This window comes from Doryrhamphus excisus, chromosome 4 (assembly GCF_030265055.1).
Source record: "Doryrhamphus excisus isolate RoL2022-K1 chromosome 4, RoL_Dexc_1.0, whole genome shotgun sequence".
NCBI lineage: Eukaryota > Metazoa > Chordata > Actinopteri > Syngnathiformes > Syngnathidae > Doryrhamphus > Doryrhamphus excisus.
The window spans coordinates 5,445,564-5,468,897 of record NC_080469.1 but is presented as its reverse complement, the minus strand read 5'-3'; the positions used below and the strand labels follow the sequence as shown (position 1 = coordinate 5,468,897).

The following is a 23,334-nucleotide window of genomic DNA, read 5'->3' as shown; positions in this document are numbered from 1 at the left end:
CGAAAAACTTGAGGGTCATTGTGTGAAAGAAGAGTCAGTATGAACACACAAGTGGAGTGTTTTTAAATAATTTATTAGGAATTTTAAAAAGCTTTTTTTTTTCCACAAAAGAAAAGTGAAATTCAGGTTACAGTGTTGACAAGATTGTTGTTTTCCAGCGTCAAAGTATATGAACTACCTGCAGTTGTGCCGGTGAGTGAGAAGGTCAATGAAAATCTGAAAATCTTTTAGGTATATTGTAGATTGGGAGTGTTTGTTATTTTGCCAAAGTTTTCTTATATTGGTCAGCCAGTGCAACATCCTATTCACTTCCAATGCAGTTATTTTGCTGTAAAACTATGCCCTGAAGTGGATATGCACTGATGGATGTAGCATTTACACATTTTCAATAAGAATGTTAATGTATTATTAAAAAGTCTAATTAAAATTTCACATTTGCACAGAGGTACCTCCCTCCTCAACCATAAACAACATGGTACATGTTTAGGAAACCATGTAACACACAAACACACAATCAGCACAGAGAAGAAAGTGGCTATTAGTGTTTGTGTGTGTGTAACAGACTAGTCCTTCATGTTCCTCCATAAACAATATTCACATCTTGAAAATCACAGTAAAAACAATATGACAAAATAGGAAAACAGCATGCTTTTCCCCCCCTCTGGCGTGTAAGGAGCATTTTTCCGTGAACGTATACCCTCCCACCCACCCTCAAAAACAATACAATAATAAAGACAACTCCTCCCTTCGCTGAACTCAGAGCAGCTTTTCAATGAAGTGACACAGAAATAGAAATGCCTATGCAAAAGTATGGCTGGTCTAACAGTGACAGACACATACTGAGATCTATGATATGTGACAAAGTGTAGGATTGTTGAAAAGAAGTAAATGTATCACTTCTCTAAAGCCTTCCAGAGCCTAAATATCCTGTAGCTGCACTCCCCACACCCATCCTTCTTCCTTAACCCCCAAAGAAAAGTCATATTTACAGTATTTTACAACATTGTACAGCTCATGTAGGCCGATCATGTAACTGTGACCAATGACCCTCCTCTTCATTTTAAAGGTAATGCGATTTTGTTAAAAACCTACAACAATATACACTTTGTGACACCTTTTCAAGAAACGGAATTGATCACAAATCATGTGTTAAAATTCATTATGAACTTTTTTTTTTTAGTACAGCTCCTGACCTTTGCTTGGAGATTCAGCTCTTTATGAGAGAAATAAGAGGTCAGGTAACCTGATAGCACAAAATGCAGCCATCGCTCATACGGCAAAGTGAACAGAACAGGAAAAAAATAACACAAAAATACAGCATTTGTATGTGTTTTGTTCTTTTTGCTGGCTTTTTAAAAAAATCTTTTTTTAAAAAGAGATTATGCTGAGGTTGACGTCAGTGTGGGTGCGCGTGTGTGTGTGTGTGTGTGTGTGTGTGTGTGATGGGGCTTTTCAGCTGCCCCCACCTTGAGAGGCAAAGTGGACACAAACAGGCCAGATCACCTGCAAAATAGCGCCAACTCCCTCCAGCTCCGCATCAACACATCTGCACTGACACACAAACAAGCTATGTTAGTTTAGCATGCAACAAATTGATACTGGAACATACAGAAACATACATCAAGTCACTCACTTTCTCAGTGATAGCCATTAGTGAAGGCTGTGGCGATCAAAGGACCCTATAGGAGGAAACATAAAAGGTTAAAGTTCACTTATTTATCTCTGCTTTAAATTCTAACTACAGTCGCACATATTTGCAGCTTCACTCTATCATGGTTTTTCAAAAAAAATATTAATAAGTCAGGCTATTTCTTGATTAAATACAGCCTATTATTAATCAATCATTATACTCTACATATTGAAGCATTCATTCATTCATTCATTTTCTACCGCTTATCCTCACGAGGGTCACGGGTATGCTGGAGCCTATCCCAGCTGTCTTCGGGCGAGAGGCGGGGTACACCCTGGACTGGTGGCCAGCCAATCACAGGGCACATATAGACAAACAACCATTCACACTCACATTCATACCTATGGACAATTTGGAGTGGCCAATTAACCTAGCATGTTTTTGGAATGTTGGAGGAAACCGGAGTACCCGGAGAAAACCCACGCATGCACGGGGAGAACATGCGAACTCCACACAGAGATGGCCGAAGGTGGAATTGAACCCTGGACATATTGAAGCAAATGTTATGTATTTTTTTTCCTAAATTTAGCATCGTCAAGCATAAAAATGGCTAAATGAACTAAAATACAAGTACAAGTAATCAAGAAGATTGGTCACTAAGAGTTAGTAATTGTTCGGTGAGACAAGCACCAGACTTGATCACCAGAACAACAGTCTTTTATTGCAGGGTAGTATCATATTTTTTCAGAGTCTTAGATGGTAACCACTGTGAATACCTTCATATAGATTGTCGTCACCTGAAAACTATTCAGCTACATGGTTATTATTCATCCAACACAGCCCTCTCATGATGACAGCATCATATTGATAGTATCTCACCCCAAGACTGTGGCTGAATCCAGTGCTCGGGGCAGGACTTGCAGCACTGAGGTAACTGCTGACCGCTGACTCCTGACCAGCTGTTCCATAAAGTTCTGCCATGGGACCCGGGCTACTGGTTCCCAAAAATCCAGCTGAGCGAGATGGGGTAGAGCCTAAAGTTGACATAACAACAACCGGGTCAGAGTTACTTTTTGGGAATGATGATGATGAAAAGTCATGTTAAGTCACATCAGGAAGAGAAGAGTTAATATGTTGCATGTTGAACAGGTAGCGGCAAATGTATACGCTGTATGGGGCGGGCCACTTCATCATCATGCAGTTTCAAATCCATTGTGGTTACAAAATCCTGAAGCCTTTGTCATTGTCCACATACTCGTCCCTCACTACATTGCAGTTCGAACATCACTCCATTACTCTACTGTGTTTTTTTTCTAATGTTATTTTATTAGTCAAAAAATATTGAAAGACAAACCATATGCAGTACTGTGCTCACTAGGAGTCAGTAATGTTACATTAATTTGACATTACGTTAGATTACATGACCTTAACACTACATGGAGTCAGCCATGGCGTGTCCAAAGTGATAGAGTAAACAAAAACTTCTCCTCTCATTCCATGTGGAAGTGGTACATTCTGACGTCTTACATGTTCTTCATCCCCACTTCATTTGAAATACTTTCTTAAGTTTAGAACAAATAAACTGGAGGTTAACTAGTTAGCTTTGTAACTTTCTACATGCTATGTCTCTGATGCCCCTGCAGTGGTCCCTGAGTATGCACATCAGTGTTGCGCAATGTGACGTAAACAATGGTAATGATAATAGTTGAATTCACACTCACATTCATACCTATGGAGAATTTTGGAGTCACCAATTAACCTAGCATGTTTTTGGAATCCACACAGAGATGGCCGAGGGTGGAATTGAACCCTTGTCTCCTAGCTGTGAGGTCTGTGCGCTAGCCACTCGGTCGCCATGCAGCCCGTACAAGTTACAGTACATTGGAATCGATCCATCAATATAGGAAAATGATAAGGCAGCATAACAATGTGATGCAATAGGATTCAAGATTTAAGTGTTTTAAGTTTAATGTTTCCCTATAGGTCATATAAGGTACAGTAAGGGGAAAAAGGACGGGAAACACAAAATTCCCAACATCACAATTCATACCTCTGACTACTGCTGCTGCCGCCGCTGCCGCCGCCATTGGTCCATACGCTGTGAGGGGAATGGCTGATGAGACAGAACAGAATAGACATGACAAGTTGAAGCAGACAGAAACTGGTGAGACTATTAGAAGTGACAGCAGAGCAATAACAAACGTCACCCAAAAGTCCAAACGGTCAGCAACCCCGACCCACAAACACAAACATGCAAAACATATATACTGATGTGTCTCTCCTAATGGGGTGTGTCGCAGACGACAACATGCTGCTTGTAAAGTCCAAAGGAGGGACCGACTGACCTGTGAGCTCAGGGGGGTGGGGTGAAGTCAGAAGGGGAGTCCTCTCTAAGTGGAACTCTAAAAGAGAAACATCAGTGTGCTGTTGAGTTACACACCACCACCTTGGATAGGTAAACAAGGACAACACACACACATGTGAGCTACAAAACACTATGATGGTAAAAACAGGAAGGAGCAGTCAAGCAGGAGCACATATCGGATTTCAGGAAAGGAAGCAGGAGTTGTTGGAGGAAATATCATTGAATATAATAATGCAGCAAATCTCACAATTCAGTCAAACAGCATTCATGCATCTCGGTATGTCCTTTTGGCGGATGAGTACATCACCTTCACACACACACACACTCAGTGCTCAAACACACGTACACACATAATAATGCAAATCCACTCCCTGTTATTTACAAGCAGCAAATTACACTCACAGTGTCATTGACATTAACATTGACATGTTTGTATTTGTGCATTCACTACAGTTCAACATACAACTATTACACCTAATAAATAACAAGGCCTAAGAACTGAAATGATTGCTTCATTACAGACAGAGCATTGATGCACTGGAGGAAACCTATGAAAATGGAGTTCAACATTTGCATGTGACCCATTGCATGTGTGTGTTACCCGGGGCGCAGCTTACATGTTCGGAGCAGAAAAAGGGCATGATATAATGCTTGCAACATCTCTCCAGCCAGCTGCAGTTGCAAACAATCCTTTTTGAAATCGATCATTTGAATAAAGAAATGTGATTTATTAAATAAATAACATATTTGAGAAGTTTGCATAAAAATATTTGGGCAATTTGGGTCACCGCTTGACATTGAAGGGTGATGGTGGGTCCCGCAGCAAAACACTTCGGCCACCCTACATTTCAGATATCAAATTATTGCCACCCCTGTGTTAGTAATCGTCTCAACGAAATGAATAAAATAATTGAATAATAATAATGACTAGTGTGTTCAGTCAGAAAAATGTTCTTTCTTTCCTACCTCTTAAGCAAATAAAACAACAAAGCATGCATTATAGGGATATTGGCTACTGTTTTTACCAGGGAACTGGTAGGTATATCCGGGGGTGATGCCTGCATAGCTCCGACTGGTGTAGGTGGCAGTCTGGAAGCTTGGATAACCTGTGGTCACAAAGAGTGACAGTGTCAGATAACAATGCAACAATGACTTTTTACAAACCAAATAAAAAGTACCAATGTGAAACAATCCCAATTTTATAATAAAATGGTTAAAATAGAACCTTTTACATAGTCATCATTGTTTTTCATGAAGCATTATTAGCGAGTAAAAAGACAAGGACAGTGTTAGAAAATATGCCACAGTATGCAGACCCACATCTTTATTTAATAATGGCTTCTTTTTTTGCCCAAATAGAAATAAAATAGAACCGGCATAAACTAACTACCCAGGACATACGTACCTGTTCTATATAGTCAACAAACTAAGTAAGATATTTAAAAACAATTGTGTTCTTCTTGGCTGCACGGTGGGCGTGTGGTTAGCACGCAGACTTCACAGCTAGGAGACCAGGGTTCAATTCCACCCTCGGCCATCTCTGTGTGGAGTTTGCATGTTCTCCCCGTGTATGTGTGGGTTTTCTAGGTTAATTGGCAACTCCAGATTGTCCATGGGTATGAATGTGAGTGTGAATGGTTGTTTGTCTATATGTGCCCTGTGATTGGCTGGCGACCATTCCAGGATGTACCCCGCCTCTTGCCCGAAGACAGCTGGGATAGGCTCCAGCACCCCCGCGATCCTCGTGAGTATAAACGGTACAAAATGAATGAATGACTGAATGTGTTCTTCTTCACTAAACACTACGTCTTCAAATCCCAGCAGTGACAAGGGTGCAGTTTCTACACTGTACAGTAGGTAGCAGCATTGGCAAATGAATTAAGAAGATGACTTAAGCCATGTCCCATGTATAAAGGACTAATGCTTAAGGTAGAGTGGAGATCAGATATGTTAAAACAACCATTTGACCCATTCTGTTTGTAAACAGTTGTAAATATCACCAGTGGCTCTCCTTGGACCCTTCTAACCTAAAAGAAATACCCTGATCCTTACTTGGGCATTGACTTGAGGTACATATGTCAGGGTTATATGTTTTTTTTTAAGAGTTCTGATTGGTGCACACTCAGAGAGCATAAAAAGGCCGCTCCAAAATGAAAACATGTCAGCACAACAACCAAGCGAAGAAGCCAGTTTGATGGTTCAGGCTATCAAACGATGAAGCATCAGGTGACCTTCAAATCCGCTGAGTGTAGCTACAGTTGTTAGCGCAACATCCTTCCTGTCCTGATCAATAGGAACTTACCCAGCATTCCAATCCCCAGCATGAACGCATCCATTCCATAGGGCATCACCCGAGAGCGCCCCCTGGCCGAGCCAGTTGGGGACATCACCTCCTTGGGTTGAGCTTTCTTGCATTCCACCTGTTTGACACCGAAACACGACACAACTTGTTGAATGCAAATTTTGGCAGGGCATTTTGACAAGTTGAGCTTCTCACCATTTTGTTGTTAATCTCGTGGAAATGGATCTCGCAGACTTTCTCCACCACATCCTCGTTCTCGAAGGTCACAAAGCCAAACCCTGATGAGGACGAGACATGTGCGTGAGGAGAACATTTAGACAGTAGGCCTTTATGTGCACTGCTATAGCTAATAGTCCTGAGTAATCAGTTGTAATAGCCGCTTAACCCATTCCCCCATGCGCACACACACACACACACACACACACTCTTAACCATTCCTCCCTCCCCTCCTGACCAGAAGGCCAGGGCAAAGCTGGTAGGCTGTCATAATCGATCAGTCCCGGGGTGGGGAGGAGGTGCTTAAGGAGGCTTTATCCTGATCCTGATTAACGGACTGGCTAATTAGACTAGCCCTGTTTGTCTCCTCTAGCTCTGGCCCACAGGAAGAAGGCCTGCAGGGGGAAGGGGGATCAATAGATACCCAGGAAGCACACTGCAGGAAAAGTAGTAACTTGATGAAGCATTCGAGAGGAAAGGTACAGAGAGATGAGGTCAGGGCCGTCTCACCTCGGTGTCTGTTGGTGGTCTTGTCGAACATGAGCATGGCGTCGTCCACCTGGAGGGGACAAACAAGACAGTTTTACACCACACAAGCTCTCTCTCTGGCCACACGACATATTGCCTGACCTCAAGCCCTTCTCAAGTTCTGCAGGGAGGCTTGGCAACAGATGGACAGACGCGAAGAGGGAGGAGGGAGGTGACAGGTTATGAAAGAGGAAGCAAAGAGAGGAAAAATATGAAGGACGACTCCAAAACAAGGCCCGGCTGGGTATGTGCCCTGTGCACATAATGGGTGGCATGCAAAGCGCCTGTTCACATAATCTGCCCCCTTTTCTCCCGTCCAAAGTTTGACATTTCCATGGCAACTGTACAACAAGTCCTCATGAGAGCAGTGGAACCGGCATGAAATACATGAATAGAAGGAGAACACCACACAGCTGTGTAGAAAGGTGAATCTTGCAGGCAGGTGGATGGAAGGGGGAGGGAGGAATAACAGGTGGAGATACAGTGAAAGAGAGTACAGAGAGACCGGTAAGAGAAAAAAAAAAACATTGGGTCAAAGTGGAAAGGGAGGAGAAAGAAAAGACAAAGGGAGAGGGAGAACAAAGAGCCCGAGAGGCTTTGTTTGTTGGCACACTCAGCCATAATTCCTTCTCCTCTTCTTCCTTTGACCTCTCCCACCGGCCCAGCCTCCTTTTTAAAAAGCATACACACAGGTGTCTACTCTATTCACACACACACACACAGTTTCTTATGTCAAAGTCGACCTGTTTGCGTTCTATTTCCCTCACTACACACAAATAAACATTTGCTAAATGAATTGGTGCTCTTGGTCTATAATAGGCTGCAGTGGATATCATCCATACTCATATATGTGTATGCCAACACACTGCAAGTCTATGTGTGTGTGTGTGTGTGTGTGTGTGTGTAGACCCCCAAGACAAGTTTGCCTCCAGAAAGGTCAAAGGTGAGTGAGGGTGTCAGTGTGAAAGTGGACCTCAAATCACGGTCTACAGTGCGTCCAAAAGCTGAGATATCACATACTGCAGGGTTGCCCAAACTGCGGCCTCTGGGATTTTTTTTGGCACGCATATCGTTTTTATCGGCCTTTCATTTGTTTTTAATGAGATTACACTAATCAGCAATAACACAAAAACTCCAACATGAATGTTTTGTTCAGATAGCTTAGCATATATTGACCTACATTGGATTGGTTTTAGCATGAATGAATGAAGTATTTAATGAATGTATGAAAACCTTAAGGGAAAAAAGGTGGGTCACATCTACGTCAAGACATTCCCACACACAAAAAAAAAAAAACTCCATAAACTCCATTGGGACAGCAGGAAGATGTAATAGCTCTTTTTAAGATTCAAAGTGTGTTAATTGCACATCATGGCTGGATATTTCAAACTGTGAGCTCTTTAATGGTTTGGTGCTGGACAATATTCCCCCTTATCCCTTTTTTTCCACTTCTCATCTTCCCTGTTATCCCCTGCCCATCCCTCTCCGCACTCCTTTGTCCTCGCCATGACGGGACACAAAAGGTCCAGTGAGGCAGTCTAATCAGGAACTTCCATGGATGGCTGGAGCCCACATTTCACCGGCCATCCCTCGATATCTCTCTGGGCAAAAATTCATCTAGCCGCTATGATTGAGATGGGAGCACAGGGAACCAGGAGGCCACACCTTTGGCAGCGAAAATAATGTGCCACCCTGTTGGAGATAGGATGGATGGCGTATTATCTTCACAGCTTTGACTTTGGAAAAGTTTTTGTGCACCTGTTACTTGGCGCATTAAGTCGGTGAAGAATCCAGAAACTGCAAGTATGTTGGTGGAAGAAACCAAGAAAATATCCTGCACGGAGGCAAAACGAGTTGTCGTAAATCTCCCCCACACCCCATCTTTGCCCCACTTCCCTCTCAATCAAGCCCTCCCTCCCTCGTTGGTGCCTTTGTGGACCCATCATCTATTCTCTGCACTATGCTCTCTCAAAAAAAAAAAAAAAATACACCACTTTGTCTTGAAATCTATCAAAACCTACCAACACATTTAGGAAATATTAAATATTTATGGTATACTTACAGAGCTTTCAGCAGGTTAGTCAACTTTATTTATTGTTTCTAAACTCAAGTTGACCCCCCTCACCCCACACACACACACACAAGAAAACACCCCCAAAACACCGCCTCGTCCCTCCTCCTTCAGAACAAAACCCCCTTACCCACAGAATTACTTGGGGACAATGGGCAAGCCAGGTCACCACGGTAACGGGTCAGGAGGGGGTTGTGGGCAGGAGCAGCTGTTACATCAGATTAATTCAGATTCTGGTAATCCCTCCTCCTTCTTCACCGTCACCAAACACTCGCCACAAAACTTTTCGCCCCCCCCCCCCCCCTCACCCCACTTGTCCACTGCCCCCCCGACTTCGCCTGCTGCTCAGGCCCCCGAGGAGCCTCTCAGCCTCGTTAGCTACCCTCTCACCTTCCTCACTCACTTCTAAGCGCTCGGCTGTTTGTGATAACTAGCCCAGATTGTCATCAGTATTAGGATGAGTGCTTGGTGGGCCTCATCATAGAAAAACAATGCAAAATACTCACCTTTCCAAACTGGTCGAAGTATTGCTTGACGTCTTCTATAGTGGTGTTTACGGACAGGCCTCCCACAAAGATCTTCTTGGTGCGAGTCACTAACTGTTGCAATAGAAAAAATACATATTTATCATGTGTTTTCTCAGAAGGTTTCTATTTATTTTATGTTGTTTCAATGAACAATTGCCATGTTTGTTTCAGCACATGTGTGAAAAATTGAGAAAAAAAATTCTACAATAGAAACTGAAAAGCAGTACAATTATTGTCTTTTCTGATGTGGCTTTTTTTCCACTGTGCTAAAATGATTCTTACTACTATTAGTATTTTTTGGTGTTTCTGTGTATTCAAATGATAACAATATGTTTTCAAAAGTTTCTTAATTTCAAAACCAGCACTTCAATAGAAAAAGTTAAATTATTACATATATTCAACAATTTCAACAATGTATTTCTTCAATATGGGCTGCACGGCGTGCGAGTGGTTAGCGCGCAGGCCACACAGCTAGGAGTTCAATTCCACCCTCAGCCATCTCTGTGTGTACTCCGGTTTCCTCCCACATTCCAAAAACATGCTAGGTTAATTGGTGACTCCAAATTGTCCATAGGTATGAATGTGAGTGTGAATGGTTGTTTGTCTATATGTGCCCTGTGATTGGCTGGAAACCAGTCCAGGGTGTACCCTGCCTCTCGCCCAAAGACAGCTGGGATAGGCTCCAGCACCACCGCGACCCTCGTGAGGATAATTTTTATGCTCAAAATTGCTTAGTTTCGGCAAAAAATGTGTACTATTTACTTCAATATGCATATTCTGGGATTAATAATAGGCCGTATTCAACAACAAAACAGTATGAATGACAACTGAATGATGACTGTAACTCAGAATATGTGAAAAATTTCCAAAAGTAGAATATTTGAAATTACTGTTTTGCGCTTTAAATAGCAACTGGACGGCAAACATCGAAATTGAACCCCTGCAATCAAATAACAATTTTATATTCCAATTTATTGAGAAGCACCTGTATTTTTTTGTTATGTCTATTTTAGTAGTAGTGTAGTAAGTACCGGTAGAGAAGTCGCAATAATAATGACGCTAATAATCCTGCAACACATATCCACATAAAAAGACCAATTTTTCATAGAAATTACTCCATTTGAGTCTCAGCTTTTATGTCGACATAAGTACACTATGTCAACGTCAACTTAAGAGGGCACTTTTCATGAATAAAAACTACCATTAATGTATTTTCTTACACACCACACCATTTATGTTTAATATTACATGTGAAATTCAAACACACTGTGTTACATTTGTTCTATACGTAAGCTGAATTCATTGAGAAAACCCTTCACAGGCATGTAACACCTATAATTATTTGGGTTTTTCTGAAAGTATTTACTCAGTCACCCAGCAGCAGAACAAGCAGCATGTCACCAATGATTTTTGGTTGTGCTTAATGAAATAAATTAGGCAGATTGTTACAGCTTTTTTGGTTGCCTGGATGCATTTCTGTTGGTACTCGGTGGCCAAAAGAGATCAGCCAGATTTACAGCTATGACACCGGACAACATGTTCTCACGTCTGAGCTCCATTACAAGCCACCCATAATATAAAGTGTCACACAGTCTGCATCAGAACTACTGCTTATATCTTGTATAAATATAGAATGTAAATATATTGTACATATTTAAAATACATTTAAATCATATATACTTTTACCCATGTTATATAGACACTCCTGATCAAAATTATAAGTTGAAAAATTGCAAGAATTTACATTTTGTAACTGTTGGATTTTAAGAAAGAAAAAATGTTGAGTAAGCAATTTAATGCTAACAACTATTCATATGGTCAACTGGTCATATATGTCATACATTTCATATTTTATAATATCTTGTAAAGTGTATTGGTATATAATCCTCGGAAATTTGTTAATTTGTTAATACCTTTAGGTTGTTTATATTGTTTTTTAGATTGTTTATTTTTTTACTGTTTAACTGTTCTGTCCTCTTTGCTGCTGTGCAATGCAATTTCCCCCACTGAGGGACGAATAAAGGCATATCTTATTTTATCTTATCTTATCTATTCAGCTAAAGACTGTTCATCAGTTGATCAACTGTCTTTAAAAGCCAAAATCTTGGTAAGAATGTGGCCCTTAATGTCATTTTCTGTCAGTTATTCACACTATCATGATCTCTTGATGGCAAAGGCAATGTTCATGTTAAAGGTTAAATAACTGTTAATAGTATCCTCCCTACCCGTGTGGAAGTGGTAAGTTTTTGGCCATTTAACTTGAAGGCTACCGTTTAGGTCGCTAGCTCTCTAGTTTGCGAGTTAGCATGTGTCTCGAGACCCTGCAGTTGCGCAATATGTTGTAAATAAAAAGAGTATAAATGTGACTATAGTCGTGTTTTGTCATGTCTACAGGGCTCTAATAATGCTCTGTTAATTTTAATCTGAAAAAAATAATTTGTCTACCCACCAACTATATGTGGTTTCTGAAGTTTTTATTATTTGCCGTTTTATTATTATTATATTTATTTATTTATTACTGATTGAATGATTTTCTTTATTCTTGATTTGTTTATTTATTTTTCATCTTATTTTGTGTAGAAAAATAAAAATTAAGATATTTGAGAACAGTGGAATGTTTTATCACAGCTTTTCTTGTAGAAAATTGGAACCAAAGCAAAGTTTTTTAATTTTTTTTGTTTTTAATAAATGCGTTTTTTTGGTTTTTCTTTGGGAAAACCTGATGCGGCCCAGTCTCACCCAGAACCGAGCTCCAGTGGCCCCCAAGTAAATTGAGTTTGAGACCCCTGTTCTAGAGGAATAACCTCACTCATTTATTTTTGACCATCATGCGTTTTCTCCTGATCTAAATCCAGTTGATGTCATTTGGGGGTGGATGGCAAGGGAAAAAATTGGCATCAGTTCCAAGCAGTGGATGCCCTCCGTGAAGTCATCTGAATGCACATCGCCTGATGCTAGTAGACTCATTAAGCTATTCTTCACTTACAAATACAAGCTTTTGATTGCTACTAATTAATTTGTGTGTTAATTATGTATAGTTGCATGAAGGCAGATGGAGAGATAATTGTTTGCATTCAATAAGGACTCACCTTCGGTTGAGCCCTCCGAGGGAATGCCACCTTCGGATCAATCTATGGAGGAGAATACATAAAGGTCCGTTTAGTGATGTGGTCTGTGTAGAGTTGGGCATCGTTTGAATTTGAACGATTCCAGTTCGGATTTAGACTCCTGGTGTCGATTCTGGCTCCCAAGGATACTTGATTCCGATGCTTTTAGGAGGCATAGGAGGTCATAAACGTTTGACTGGTTTAAATGAAAAGTCAGACAAATGAACTTCTCCTTGAATCTTTAACTATATCAACCTTTCATTAACTTTACTATGAATTTCACCCACATTATAAATATCAAAGCATGTGGACACCCCTGAAACCTGAGCCAAAAATACATTTCCAGAGGCAAACATCCTTTCTGTTTTGTTACAAGTTTGTGTTTCGGTGCGGGGCAGTCCAAAAAACATCAATAACAGACTTACAATCTCAGAGCTAATTTCACAGACACACAGTCTATCGATGCTCACATTTAACTTTTGAGTTTTAAATACTGTAAGTCCAATTGTTCTTACAAAATATCCAATCTGGGTCAGCTCCCTGACGGACAAGGTTGCACTTAAGTGAGGAAAAAGTATAGTAGGACCCGCTGAAGTCGACATCGCTCACATCGTCATAAGCGTTTGCCGACATAACCAAAATCAGACATTGCTTGCACATGTACTTGTGACTTTGGCCATATAGGCATAAGGAGAATAGGAAATAATAAAGAATTTTGTAGGAATTGTTTTTCTCCATTGTGCAAATGGGTGCATTAAGTTGAGGAAAGGAGGATTAAATATAAGCCGAGAAAGTGAAAAGCAACTTTGCAGTTTATTTTTATTGATTTGGATATAACCACAAATGATGCTTTTGCAAAAAACACACGAGCGATAATGATAAAGTTAACAGTAATACAAAACCCATGTCGACATAAACAGTCACATTTTTCCAAGAACTTACCCCTTTTGGAGGTCAGATTTTGGCACAAAAAGCGATTTAGTATGTATGTCAATGTCAGATTGCTAAACAGTGTCTTAATAAACGAGATGGACTTAAATAGGCTCCATTATTTTAGTAGAATATATTGCTCATTTAAATACAGACAAGTGATGCTTAATTCATTCATTCATTCATTCATTTTCTACCGCTTTTTCTCACGGGGGGGTCGCGGGGGGTGCTGGAGCCTATCCCAGCTGTCTTCGGGCGTGAGGCGGGGTACACCCTGGACTGGTCGCCAGCCAATCACAGGGCACATATAGACAAACAACCATTCACACTCACATTCATACCTATGGACAATTTGGAGTCGCCAATTAACCTAGCATGTTTTTGGAATGTGGGAGGAAACCGGAGTACCCGGAGAAAAACCACGCATGCACGGGGAGAACATGCAAACTCCACACAGAGATGGCCGAGGGTGGAATTGAACCCTGGTCCTCCTAGGTGTGAGGTCTGTGCGCTAACCACTAGACCGCCGTGCATGATGCTTAATTAGGATACAATAATTAGAAAGGGCAATACAACTTGATTGTGATTTTATTCCTATGCACGCACATGTGTGAGTGTGTGTTTGTGTGTTTGTGTGTGTGTGTGTGTGTGTGTGTTGCCGCGCTCAGGTGGAATGCCTGAATGCCTGCTCTCGTCACCACCCTGTGACATGTGATCTGCTGGAATCTCACACGGGTACCACAATCACAAACACACCTCACCTCTGTGAGGAGAGCCTGAGAGGAGTCTGGGGGGAGGGGGGGAAGTGTGTCAGACAGAGAGCGAGAGGCGGAACCAGGTTGAGGAAGACAGGACAGAGGGAGAGGGAGCTGTCAATCACATCACACCGACAGAAGATCCGCCACATTTTGTTTGTTTGTGTTAGTTTGTTTCAGCTTGTGAACACAACTACCGGTCCCTGTGCGGTTCTCTTGTTCTGTACTTCCTTATGTACTTTTCCTAACTACAAAAAAAAAAGCTAATTGATGCGTCATGTGACCTTTTAAGTCGTACCAAGGTTGGTTAGAGAGAGAGCAGCACACCACGCCATGAGAATGCAAATATAGACAGGCTGTAATTGGCATTACTGATCTAATAGAGGTAGAGATCAACTAGACTACCACACTGTGCTGCCTTTACACTAACAGACGCTATGATTAGTTTGCAGCCACGACAGGGTAAAGTTAAACTACAGTACAGTTGAGCTCTAGGGCCTCTATAGTAAATCACATGCGTTTACCGGAATGAAGACGACAGCGTGTGTTTCTACTCGAACACGACTCCAGATTTTTTTTTATTTTTATTTTTTTTTCTCGTCTAAAGAGTGAGAAGACTAGAGGCTAAGACTGGAGGATCAGATGCAGAGTCTACTGTTTAGTTTCTATAGTGGCTACGCTACACTGATAGTCACCTCTGGTTACCAAACCTCTCCTGGTGGCCAACACTCCTGTGCACATTCAAAAACAAACAGACACACACAAGCAAACAAAATCATTGATTCCAGTCCCAAATGAGCGGGAAGGAAATAGTGGGCATTAAACAATGACAGTGACTTGTGTGGTGGAGGTGTGATGCAACATTTTGTGGGGGAAAAAAAGCTCAATTTCATGCCATATAATGCGGGCATGCAAAAACATACACAAAATGAGCAAGAGAGGTTGAGGAAATTAGAGCAAAGTGATTGTTTTTCATAATAATCATCTTTAATGGGCAGTTATCAAGGTTTGGGATAATGCTGACATTTTGATTTTCATGCAACATGGCGCCCCTCCACATTTGTGAATGGATGAATGCCCACTTCCCCGAGAGATGGATGGCCAGCTAGGACTCCCAACTTAACACCCTGAGACGTTGTTCTTTGGAGTTGATTAAGGGAGCAAATCTACAGTCCCAAACCAAAGACTTGAATTTAGTATGTCTTCCATCGTCTTCCACACGCCTTCCCTGATAGTTGATTCCAGTCCCAAATGTACTGAATGCTTTCCTATCACATCCATTTCTTTTACAGTGGTATTTTGGTTAAGGTCTTTAATCCTTTCCAGAAGGTACGACTCAAACCAAAATGGACTCTAACCAAAGCAAATTTTCCCATAGAAAATAATGTAAATCCAATTAATCCGTCCAGTCACACAAAAATGTTATCATACTCATTGTATAAGGTTTTTCTGCTGAAAAATTATTACAAAAACTGAACATTTAACATTACTTTTATCTTGTTTTGATGGGAAAAAAAAAACACAAATTAACACAAAATATACACATTATTCTGCTGCAAACATTCATTCATTCATTCATTTTCTATGCCGCTTATCCTCACGAGGGTCGCGGGGGATGCTGGAGCCTATCTCAGCTGTCTTCGGGCGAGAGGCGGGGTATACCCTGGACTGGTGGCCAGCCAATCACAGGGCACATATAGGCAAACAACCATTCACACTCACATTCATTGCTGCAAACATTCATTCATTCATTCATTCATTTTCTACCGCTTTTCCTCACGAGGGTCGCGGAGGGTGCTGGAGCCTATCCCAACTGTCTTCGGGCAAGAGGCGGGGTACACCCTGGACTGGTCGCCAGCCAATCACAGGGCACATATAAACAAACAACCATTCATTGCTGCAAACATAATTTGCAAAAATATATCCACACAATATATCCACTATATACACAGACTGTTGTACGAGAACCAGAGATGTACTGTATTTGCATGTATGTATGTGTGTGTGTGTGCATGGCAGCCAATGAAAAGCCACTTCTGAGCCATACATTTCAAATGACGACTGTCTTTTCTTGAAGTCAGAAAATCCTGATGCCTCGCACTTTGTAATTTGTTACATCATGTATCTCTCTAGCTCAGCAAATCTGATGCAAACAAACACCGTTGCTCTTTGGCGTGTGGCAGTGGAAACAAACCGGACGGTACGTTGGACACGTAACGGGCAAACGCAAGCCAAGGCAAAATCTGAGTCAAAATTTGGGATGTGAACCGAAAAAGTGTTAACCATGGCGGACTTTAACAGAGGTATTTAGAAGTACATCAGAAGTAGGGGTGTTGGTACGTATACATATATTGGCAATTTGCAATGAAACTGCTAGTTACGGAAGGGGGGGGGTAAGGTGTCCTCCTTTTAATAATTCTTATCTAATATGTTTCCTTCATGCTGCGTTCATGCGTGATGTGCTGAGTGAGCCCACATCAACTGATAGTATTCATCCAGAGTTTCATACTTTGCATTTTATTTTATTCTTATACAAATGTTGTGTATATACAAATGTCGAAATGTGCAAGTTTCCAAATTGCATAGTTGCCGACGGTATTACTTCATTTGATTCTTATTTGTGAATTCATTCAAAGTAACCTGTCTTACTTGTTGATCGTAGGAGAACATGATACTTTAGTTGACTATTGGTCATGATTATGATTGTCTGAGGGCAACCACCATTCCCATAACAGGCCAGCACTGTGTCCGAGTGGTTAGCATGTTGGCCACACAGTTAGGAGATCGAGTAGACTTGATTTGAATCTATGCTTGGAGTTTGCATGTTCTTCCATTTGGTGTGTGGGTGTTCTCCGGGTACTCCGGTTTCCTCCCACATTCCAAAAACATGCTAGGTTAATTGGCGACTCCAAATTGTCCATAGGTATGAATGTGAGTGTGAATGGTTGTTTGTCTATATGTGCCCTGTGATTGGCTGGTTTGCCGTGTTAGGCTCCAGCATACTCCCACAACCCCAGTGAGGATAAGCGGCATAGAAAACAGATAGATGGATGGTATTCCTATAATATTAAAACTTTTTCCAAATTTGACCACCAAATTTGTTTCTCATAATATCACCACTTAGAACAAAACAAACGTATTTTTATATTTCAATTCTATTCTACAAAAAAAAAAATCCTCATAAAATTGTTTTTTTTTTCTTGTTTGGATACAAGTTTTTCGTTTAACATTTCGACTTTATTGAATATGATAACTTTTTCTGCAACCAACTTTTCAAAAAATAATTCCCTTATTATTTGTTTTGTTTGTTTTTCATATTCCAACTTTAGGTTTTTCCTTTAGTATGTCAACTTTATGCTTCTAAAAGTTTTCCTCATAATATAATGATGTTATTCTCAAATTCTGACTTTTTTTTTAATTGGATTACACATTTTTTTCTCTGACTTTATTGAATATGATAACTTTTTCTGCAACCAACTTTTCAAAAAAGAATTCCCTTATTATTTGTTTTGTTTGTTTTTCATATTCCAACTTTAGGTTTTTCCTTTAATATGTCAACTTTATGCTTCTAAAAGTTTTCCTCATTATTCTCATCAAATTCTGACTTTTTTTTTATTGGATTACACATTTTTTTCTCTTAATATTTCGATTTAATTCCTGTAAATGCTGCTGATTTTTCATGTTTGCTGCTGCTGCTGTTGTTTTTTTCTGAATTATATTTTTCAAAAGTGCAGGGGGCCAATAAAAAGCCGCCGGCTACACTTTTTGATTTAAAATAAATATGTCACTTTCTGTAACTTGTACTGCATATTGCAGGACTGGTTTTATTTTGCATGGAGTTTATGTGTGAAACGCATTGATTGGCATGACAGCAAAATTCAAAATTGTGATCTGACAATAGTTTAGGGGAAGAGCTGATGTTTGTAAGAAAGGTAAGCTAATTACAAGTACTTTAAAATTGGGTGTTACTTTTCAATCATCCCAGCTATACAACAGTTAGAGACAGGAACACATTCGATTGGACGGCTCTCAACATCTCTGGAGGACAAGCCTGTTGACTCAATCCTATTAAGCAGGAGAGCCACACTAATCACAGATGGGGTGATCCTGGTTGCCCCCATTGTCGTCTTTCCACACCGGCACTCAAAACAGTCAACGACTGTTCAGAGTGACCGGAAACTTTTTCTCAACAAATGTGCATTTTTGTACCAGAAACACAGTTTTAAAGAGGGTATAGCGCTTACACAATATCAGTGATACACTTGCTGCTTGCATCTGTGCCCCCCCACCCGACACTGGGAGTGGCAATAAATTGTGTTTTTACTCTGCAGCCTCACTGCTGTGCAAAGGTCCGCTCATTCCGGCAGCAATTCAGCCGGTCACAGCATGGCACATTCTTTGCGTTGCCACTGGAGAAGCTTTTCTCTTCCTGTCTCTAACAGGATAACCTGTATGAATTAGGGAGGGGGGGTTGAGGTCGTGTCTCCAAAAAGTCCTCCATACTACCTCATGACATGAGTACCCTTTCCGACAGGCAACAGAGAATGTATATATTTAAAGAAAAAAAAAAAACTTTCCATCAATGTTGTGTTTTTATCTTGCGGCGTTAAAACTGAATGACCTTCACTCGACTGTTAATGCTGTCTTGTGGTATCCAAGAAATAATTATAATTGATGTGCATTGTTATCTGCTGTTTTTTTTCTTTTGTGACGGAGCCATTCTTCAACTGCAGAGAAGCGAGGAAAGGGGGGGGGTCACTATGGAAACAAAACCCCCATGGCGATTTAATGGCGTCCAAGCATGATGGTACAAAGTGTCATAGGCCTAATGCTTGCAAAGTGACACTATAGAGCTGATGGGACAACCAGTAAAGTCATGATTCCTAACCACTGTGGATCATTTCTCACAGAACATAAACTATACAAATGTACCTGATTGGTCCTACAAGTATTTAGTATTTATTTAGCACAAAAAACGACAAAATATCGTAACAGGCAAAAAAAAAAAAAAATGCTCTTCCACTAGATAGCAGATGGTATAATAATTCACCTAATTATTATTTCAGTATACACCATATCACAGATATTTATGGCGGTTTATTTGCCAGTCGCATATAAACGTGAGTAATTAATTAATTTTTGACACTCAAGATGTCACTTTATGCTAATTAAAATGTATAATAAGTATGCAACACTGATGAATGATAATGAAAAATAATCAATACAAAACATGGAATCGGACTTCGGCCTGATTGTCATCACTCACTTAAGCGATTCAGTTGAAGTGAGCTGCTGGATTATTAGAAGGCCAAACCGCGTCTACATAATCTATACTGCCTTCCTGTTGTAATTCTATGTTGCTATTTTGTACATCTTATGGTTTACTATCACATAGATATAAATTATTACTGACTTAGGGTGAATTAGATATGCTTTCTGTGAACAAAGCAGTCAATTTATGGAAAAAAAAAATCTAAATGTACTTTTTTGGATAAAAAATCCACACATTTCAAGGTCGTGAATGCCTAATATTCAATATCTTATACTTTTTGGGACATTTTTGTTTGGTAAAATATGTACCTTGGCTCAGTGAAGGTTGGGAAATACTGCAATAAAGAATTGCCTTGTCAAAAACATCCAATTTCTATCCAATTCCGCATGTGTATTCTTTACGATTCCGGTAAAACTGCCGTTAAGTATCTTGCAGGCACTTTAGAAGGTGCATCGCTCAGTGCACAAAAGCGGGGGGAAAAGAAAAAAAGAAAGAAAGTACGCTCTCCTTATTTCAACACAGTGACTAACCCACCGCCATCACCACTCCCACTGACGAGGGAGGCGGGGGCATCGGTCCCTATGACGACCAGCGGGGCCACATTGTTCCCGGACTGGCCCCGTATTCATCACTGACGCACACATGCTTGTTTAAAACATCGCAAGTTGGCATTTGTGCAGGTTCAAGAGCACAAACGTGTGACTTTATCCCTCTGAAAGTTCTTCAAGGAGTTTATTTGGTGCTGCCGTCACACCTTCATGGTCTCAGGTTGCATTCACTTAGTCTGCTGGGAAATGTTCATTCTGAAGGTCATTTCCACCTCTTGGGACAGTGAAGAAGAAAAGGCACACGGACAAAAAAAAAAGTTTCGGTTGCCTCTTTGGAGAAGGCAAATCCAAGCTTAACTAGAAGGGAAGTCATCTTTGTTTCTATGGAAATTCACTGTGGCTGACATTTTTTGAATGTTTAAAACAGGAGTCTCAAACACGCGGCCCGCGGGCCAAATGTGGCCCGCAGGACACTAGTTTGAGGCCCCCGCCTTGATATGGAAGTTTAAGTTTGATATGGATGCTGTATGGTATCATGTCCCCAGAAAAAATTATTACGTTTGATTAATGTTCATGTTAAAGGTTAAATAACTGTTAATAGTTATCCTCCCTCTCCGTGTGGAAGTGGTAAGTTTTTGGCTATTTAAGTTTAAAGGAAATAACTTGAAGGCTACCGTTTAGGTCGCTAGCTCTCTAGTTTGCGAGTTAGCATGTGTCTCAAGACCCTGCAGTTGCGCAATATGTTGTAAATAAAAAGAGTATAAATGTGACTATAGTCGTGTTTTGTCATGTCTACAGGGCTCTAATAATGCTTTGTTAATTTTAATCTGAAAAAAATAATTTGTCTACCCACCAACTATATGTGGTTTCTTAAGTTTTTATTATTTGCCGTTTTATTATTATTATTATATTTATTTATTACTGATTGATTGATTTTCTTTGTTCTTGATTTATTTATTTTTCATCTTATTTTGTGCTGAAAAATAAAAATTAAGATATTTGAGAATAGTGGAATGTTTTATCAGAGCTTTTATTGTAGGAAATCGGAACCAAAGCACTGAAAAAGTTTGTATATTTTTCTGTTTTTAATAAATGCGTTTTTTTGGGGGTTTTTTTTTGGAAAACCTGATGCGGCCCAGCCTTGCCTAGACCCTAGCTCCAGTTGCCCCCCAGGTAAATTGAGTTTGAGACCCCTGGTTTAAAAGCAAAGAGTGTCTGCGCTGTCACTTTATCATACAAAACACCCAAATCTGGTTTGAGAACATCAAAAAAATGTATCACCCATTCCTGCAGATTATTAGAAAACACACTAATCATACACCGTGCAATGAGATTAGCCAGTGGTTGGAAGTAGAAACAGAGAACTCACTGTTTTGGAGTCCAACTCATGCCGGGTTTGGGCCAAAACTTTATCCACACCAGCCTGATCCACAAAGGTGACAAATCCAAAGCCTCTGTGGACATCAGGAAGGGGGGGGGGGAGGTATTAATGACAGCGAAAACTATGTTGACACATAATGATACGTTATGAGCAGGGAGGAATCACGGAGTACAGATATACTTTCAAGCTCACCTCGAGCGCTTAGTAACCGGATCTCGCATCACCATACACTCCTTCACTTCGCCGTACTTGCAAAAGTACTCCTTCAGACCCTCTAGGATGCAAAATAGGGGACACGTTAGGGGAGAATAACTAAAATCTTACACTGGATTGTATTTGTCTGTCAAACTAAAGTATTCAAAGTAGCTCCAGATACTTTTCATCATACTTTTTCAGTAGAAGTTCTGAATGGGAACATTATTCTAAAATGATTTATTTATACCTTGTGTTGTTTGCCAGCTGAGTCCACCTATGAACATTTTGCTGTGAAAAGAAATATGAAAAGAGAATGTGAAATGTGAAAAGAGAATATTCATATTTGCATGCAAGTTGAACATTTACGTGTGCTCACATAGCACAAACAAACAAAAGTTGTTGATGAAACTGGAGGTGTATGATCAGTGACATGAAGGCTCCCAGTGTGAACGAGGCAAAGAATGCCAGGCTTGTTCCTCAAACTGGAGAGGAAAAAGTTTCGGACTTACCAGGGGTCGTGAGGGGAGTCCGTAGTGGACAGGCTGCTCTGGCTCCCTTCCGTATCCATTCCGTGTCCTGGCCCTCTGCGTGTGTGTGTATGTGTGTGTGTGTGTGTGTGTGTGCTGCTCTGTGAACAGGCGGACACTGAGTGAGAGGCTCAGGGTGGGTTTGGCCTGGGGTGTCACAGAGGGGAGCGGGCCAGATGCGAGCTGGGACAGACTCCACCTCCACCTCCTCCTTCTCCTCCTCCTCCTCCACTCCGTCCACACTGCTGTCTTCCCTCCATCCCACCACCAAGGGACGCAGCGTAAAGCGCCTGTCAGAGAGAGTGTGTGCTACTTCCGGTGTGAACCTTCAAAATAAGAGCATTCACTTCTGTGATACTGATGATTTTGATTGTTGTGATGATTGTTTTCGCAACAGAGGACTTTAAGATGCAAAATGAACTTGATTTGATGACAGTTTAAAGTTCGGCATCCACACCCCCGTATATTTGAGTATTTTTTGTCTGCTTTAATTTTTAATTCTAACTTTAATATAAAGTGGTTTGATGGTGTTATCATCAGGGGAAAAGGTGTGCAATCCAAGCATTTTCATTCAACATTTTCCAGCAGGAAGATACGTAAACAAGGCATGATATTGTGTAACTAGTAACTAACTAGTAACTAAGAAGCATGGTTAGTGGTTAGCGTGCAGACCACACAGCAACAAGACTGGAGTTCAATTCCACCCTAGTAAGTCCTCAAGTCCATTTGACAGTGTGGCCAATCACAGCGGAGTGGGTGTGCCCTGAGGCAGGCCTTGTGAGAAAATAAATAAAATTCACTGTTTTGAAAAGCCAAGGAAATTCAGCTGGAATAGGTGCAGATTCTGGAAGATCTACAAAGCTTTCTGTGTAGGTTATTGTATGTACGTGCTTTGATGAATGGGAATAGTTGACAGTTTAAAGTTCGGCATTCACTCCCCCGTATATTTGAGTATTTTTTGTCTGCTTTAATTTTACTTA

General features: G+C 40.7%; 1 protein-coding gene across 3 annotated transcripts; it reads right to left on the bottom strand.

The window, feature by feature from the left end:
- Nucleotides 1-52: 52 nt before the first annotated feature.
- msi1b (musashi RNA binding protein 1b) lies at nucleotides 53-22,568 on the bottom strand. 3 transcript variants are annotated; one of them, XM_058070416.1, is made up of 15 exons: nucleotides 22,337-22,568; nucleotides 22,075-22,115; nucleotides 21,825-21,906; nucleotides 21,621-21,705; nucleotides 12,729-12,770; nucleotides 9,619-9,711; nucleotides 7,024-7,072; nucleotides 6,493-6,575; nucleotides 6,298-6,415; nucleotides 5,021-5,101; nucleotides 3,976-4,032; nucleotides 3,681-3,743; nucleotides 2,510-2,664; nucleotides 1,634-1,679; nucleotides 53-1,546 (listed from the first exon to the last, which is right to left on the bottom strand). In XM_058070416.1, the coding sequence occupies exons 1-14, from the start codon at nucleotides 22,393-22,395 to the stop codon at nucleotides 1,638-1,640; spliced, it is 1,050 nt and encodes a 349-aa protein (XP_057926399.1). In that variant the 5' UTR covers nucleotides 22,396-22,568; the 3' UTR covers nucleotides 53-1,546; nucleotides 1,634-1,637. The 3 variants fall into 3 exon arrangements, with proteins under 3 accessions (XP_057926399.1, XP_057926398.1, XP_057926400.1); XM_058070415.1 differs by having other exon boundaries at nucleotides 53-1,551; nucleotides 22,337-22,567; XM_058070417.1 differs by lacking the exon at nucleotides 3,976-4,032 and having other exon boundaries at nucleotides 53-1,551.
- Nucleotides 22,569-23,334: the final 766 nt, after the last annotated feature.

What these genes read in the sequence shown, in the direction of transcription:
- msi1b (XM_058070416.1), bottom strand. Translation starts at nt 22,395, where the DNA reads ATGGATACGGAAGGGAGCCAGAGCAGCCTGTCCACTACGGACTCCCCT. An exon ending in ATGAGTTGGACTCCAAAACA is followed by an intron (nt 12,771 to 21,620) that starts GTGAGTTCTCTG and finishes TCTCCTCCATAG; the next exon opens with ATTGATCCGAAGGTGGCATT. An exon ending in CCACCCCCCTGAGCTCACAG is followed by an intron (nt 3,744 to 3,975) that starts GTCAGTCGGTCC and finishes CTGTCTCATCAG; the next exon opens with CCATTCCCCTCACAGCGTAT.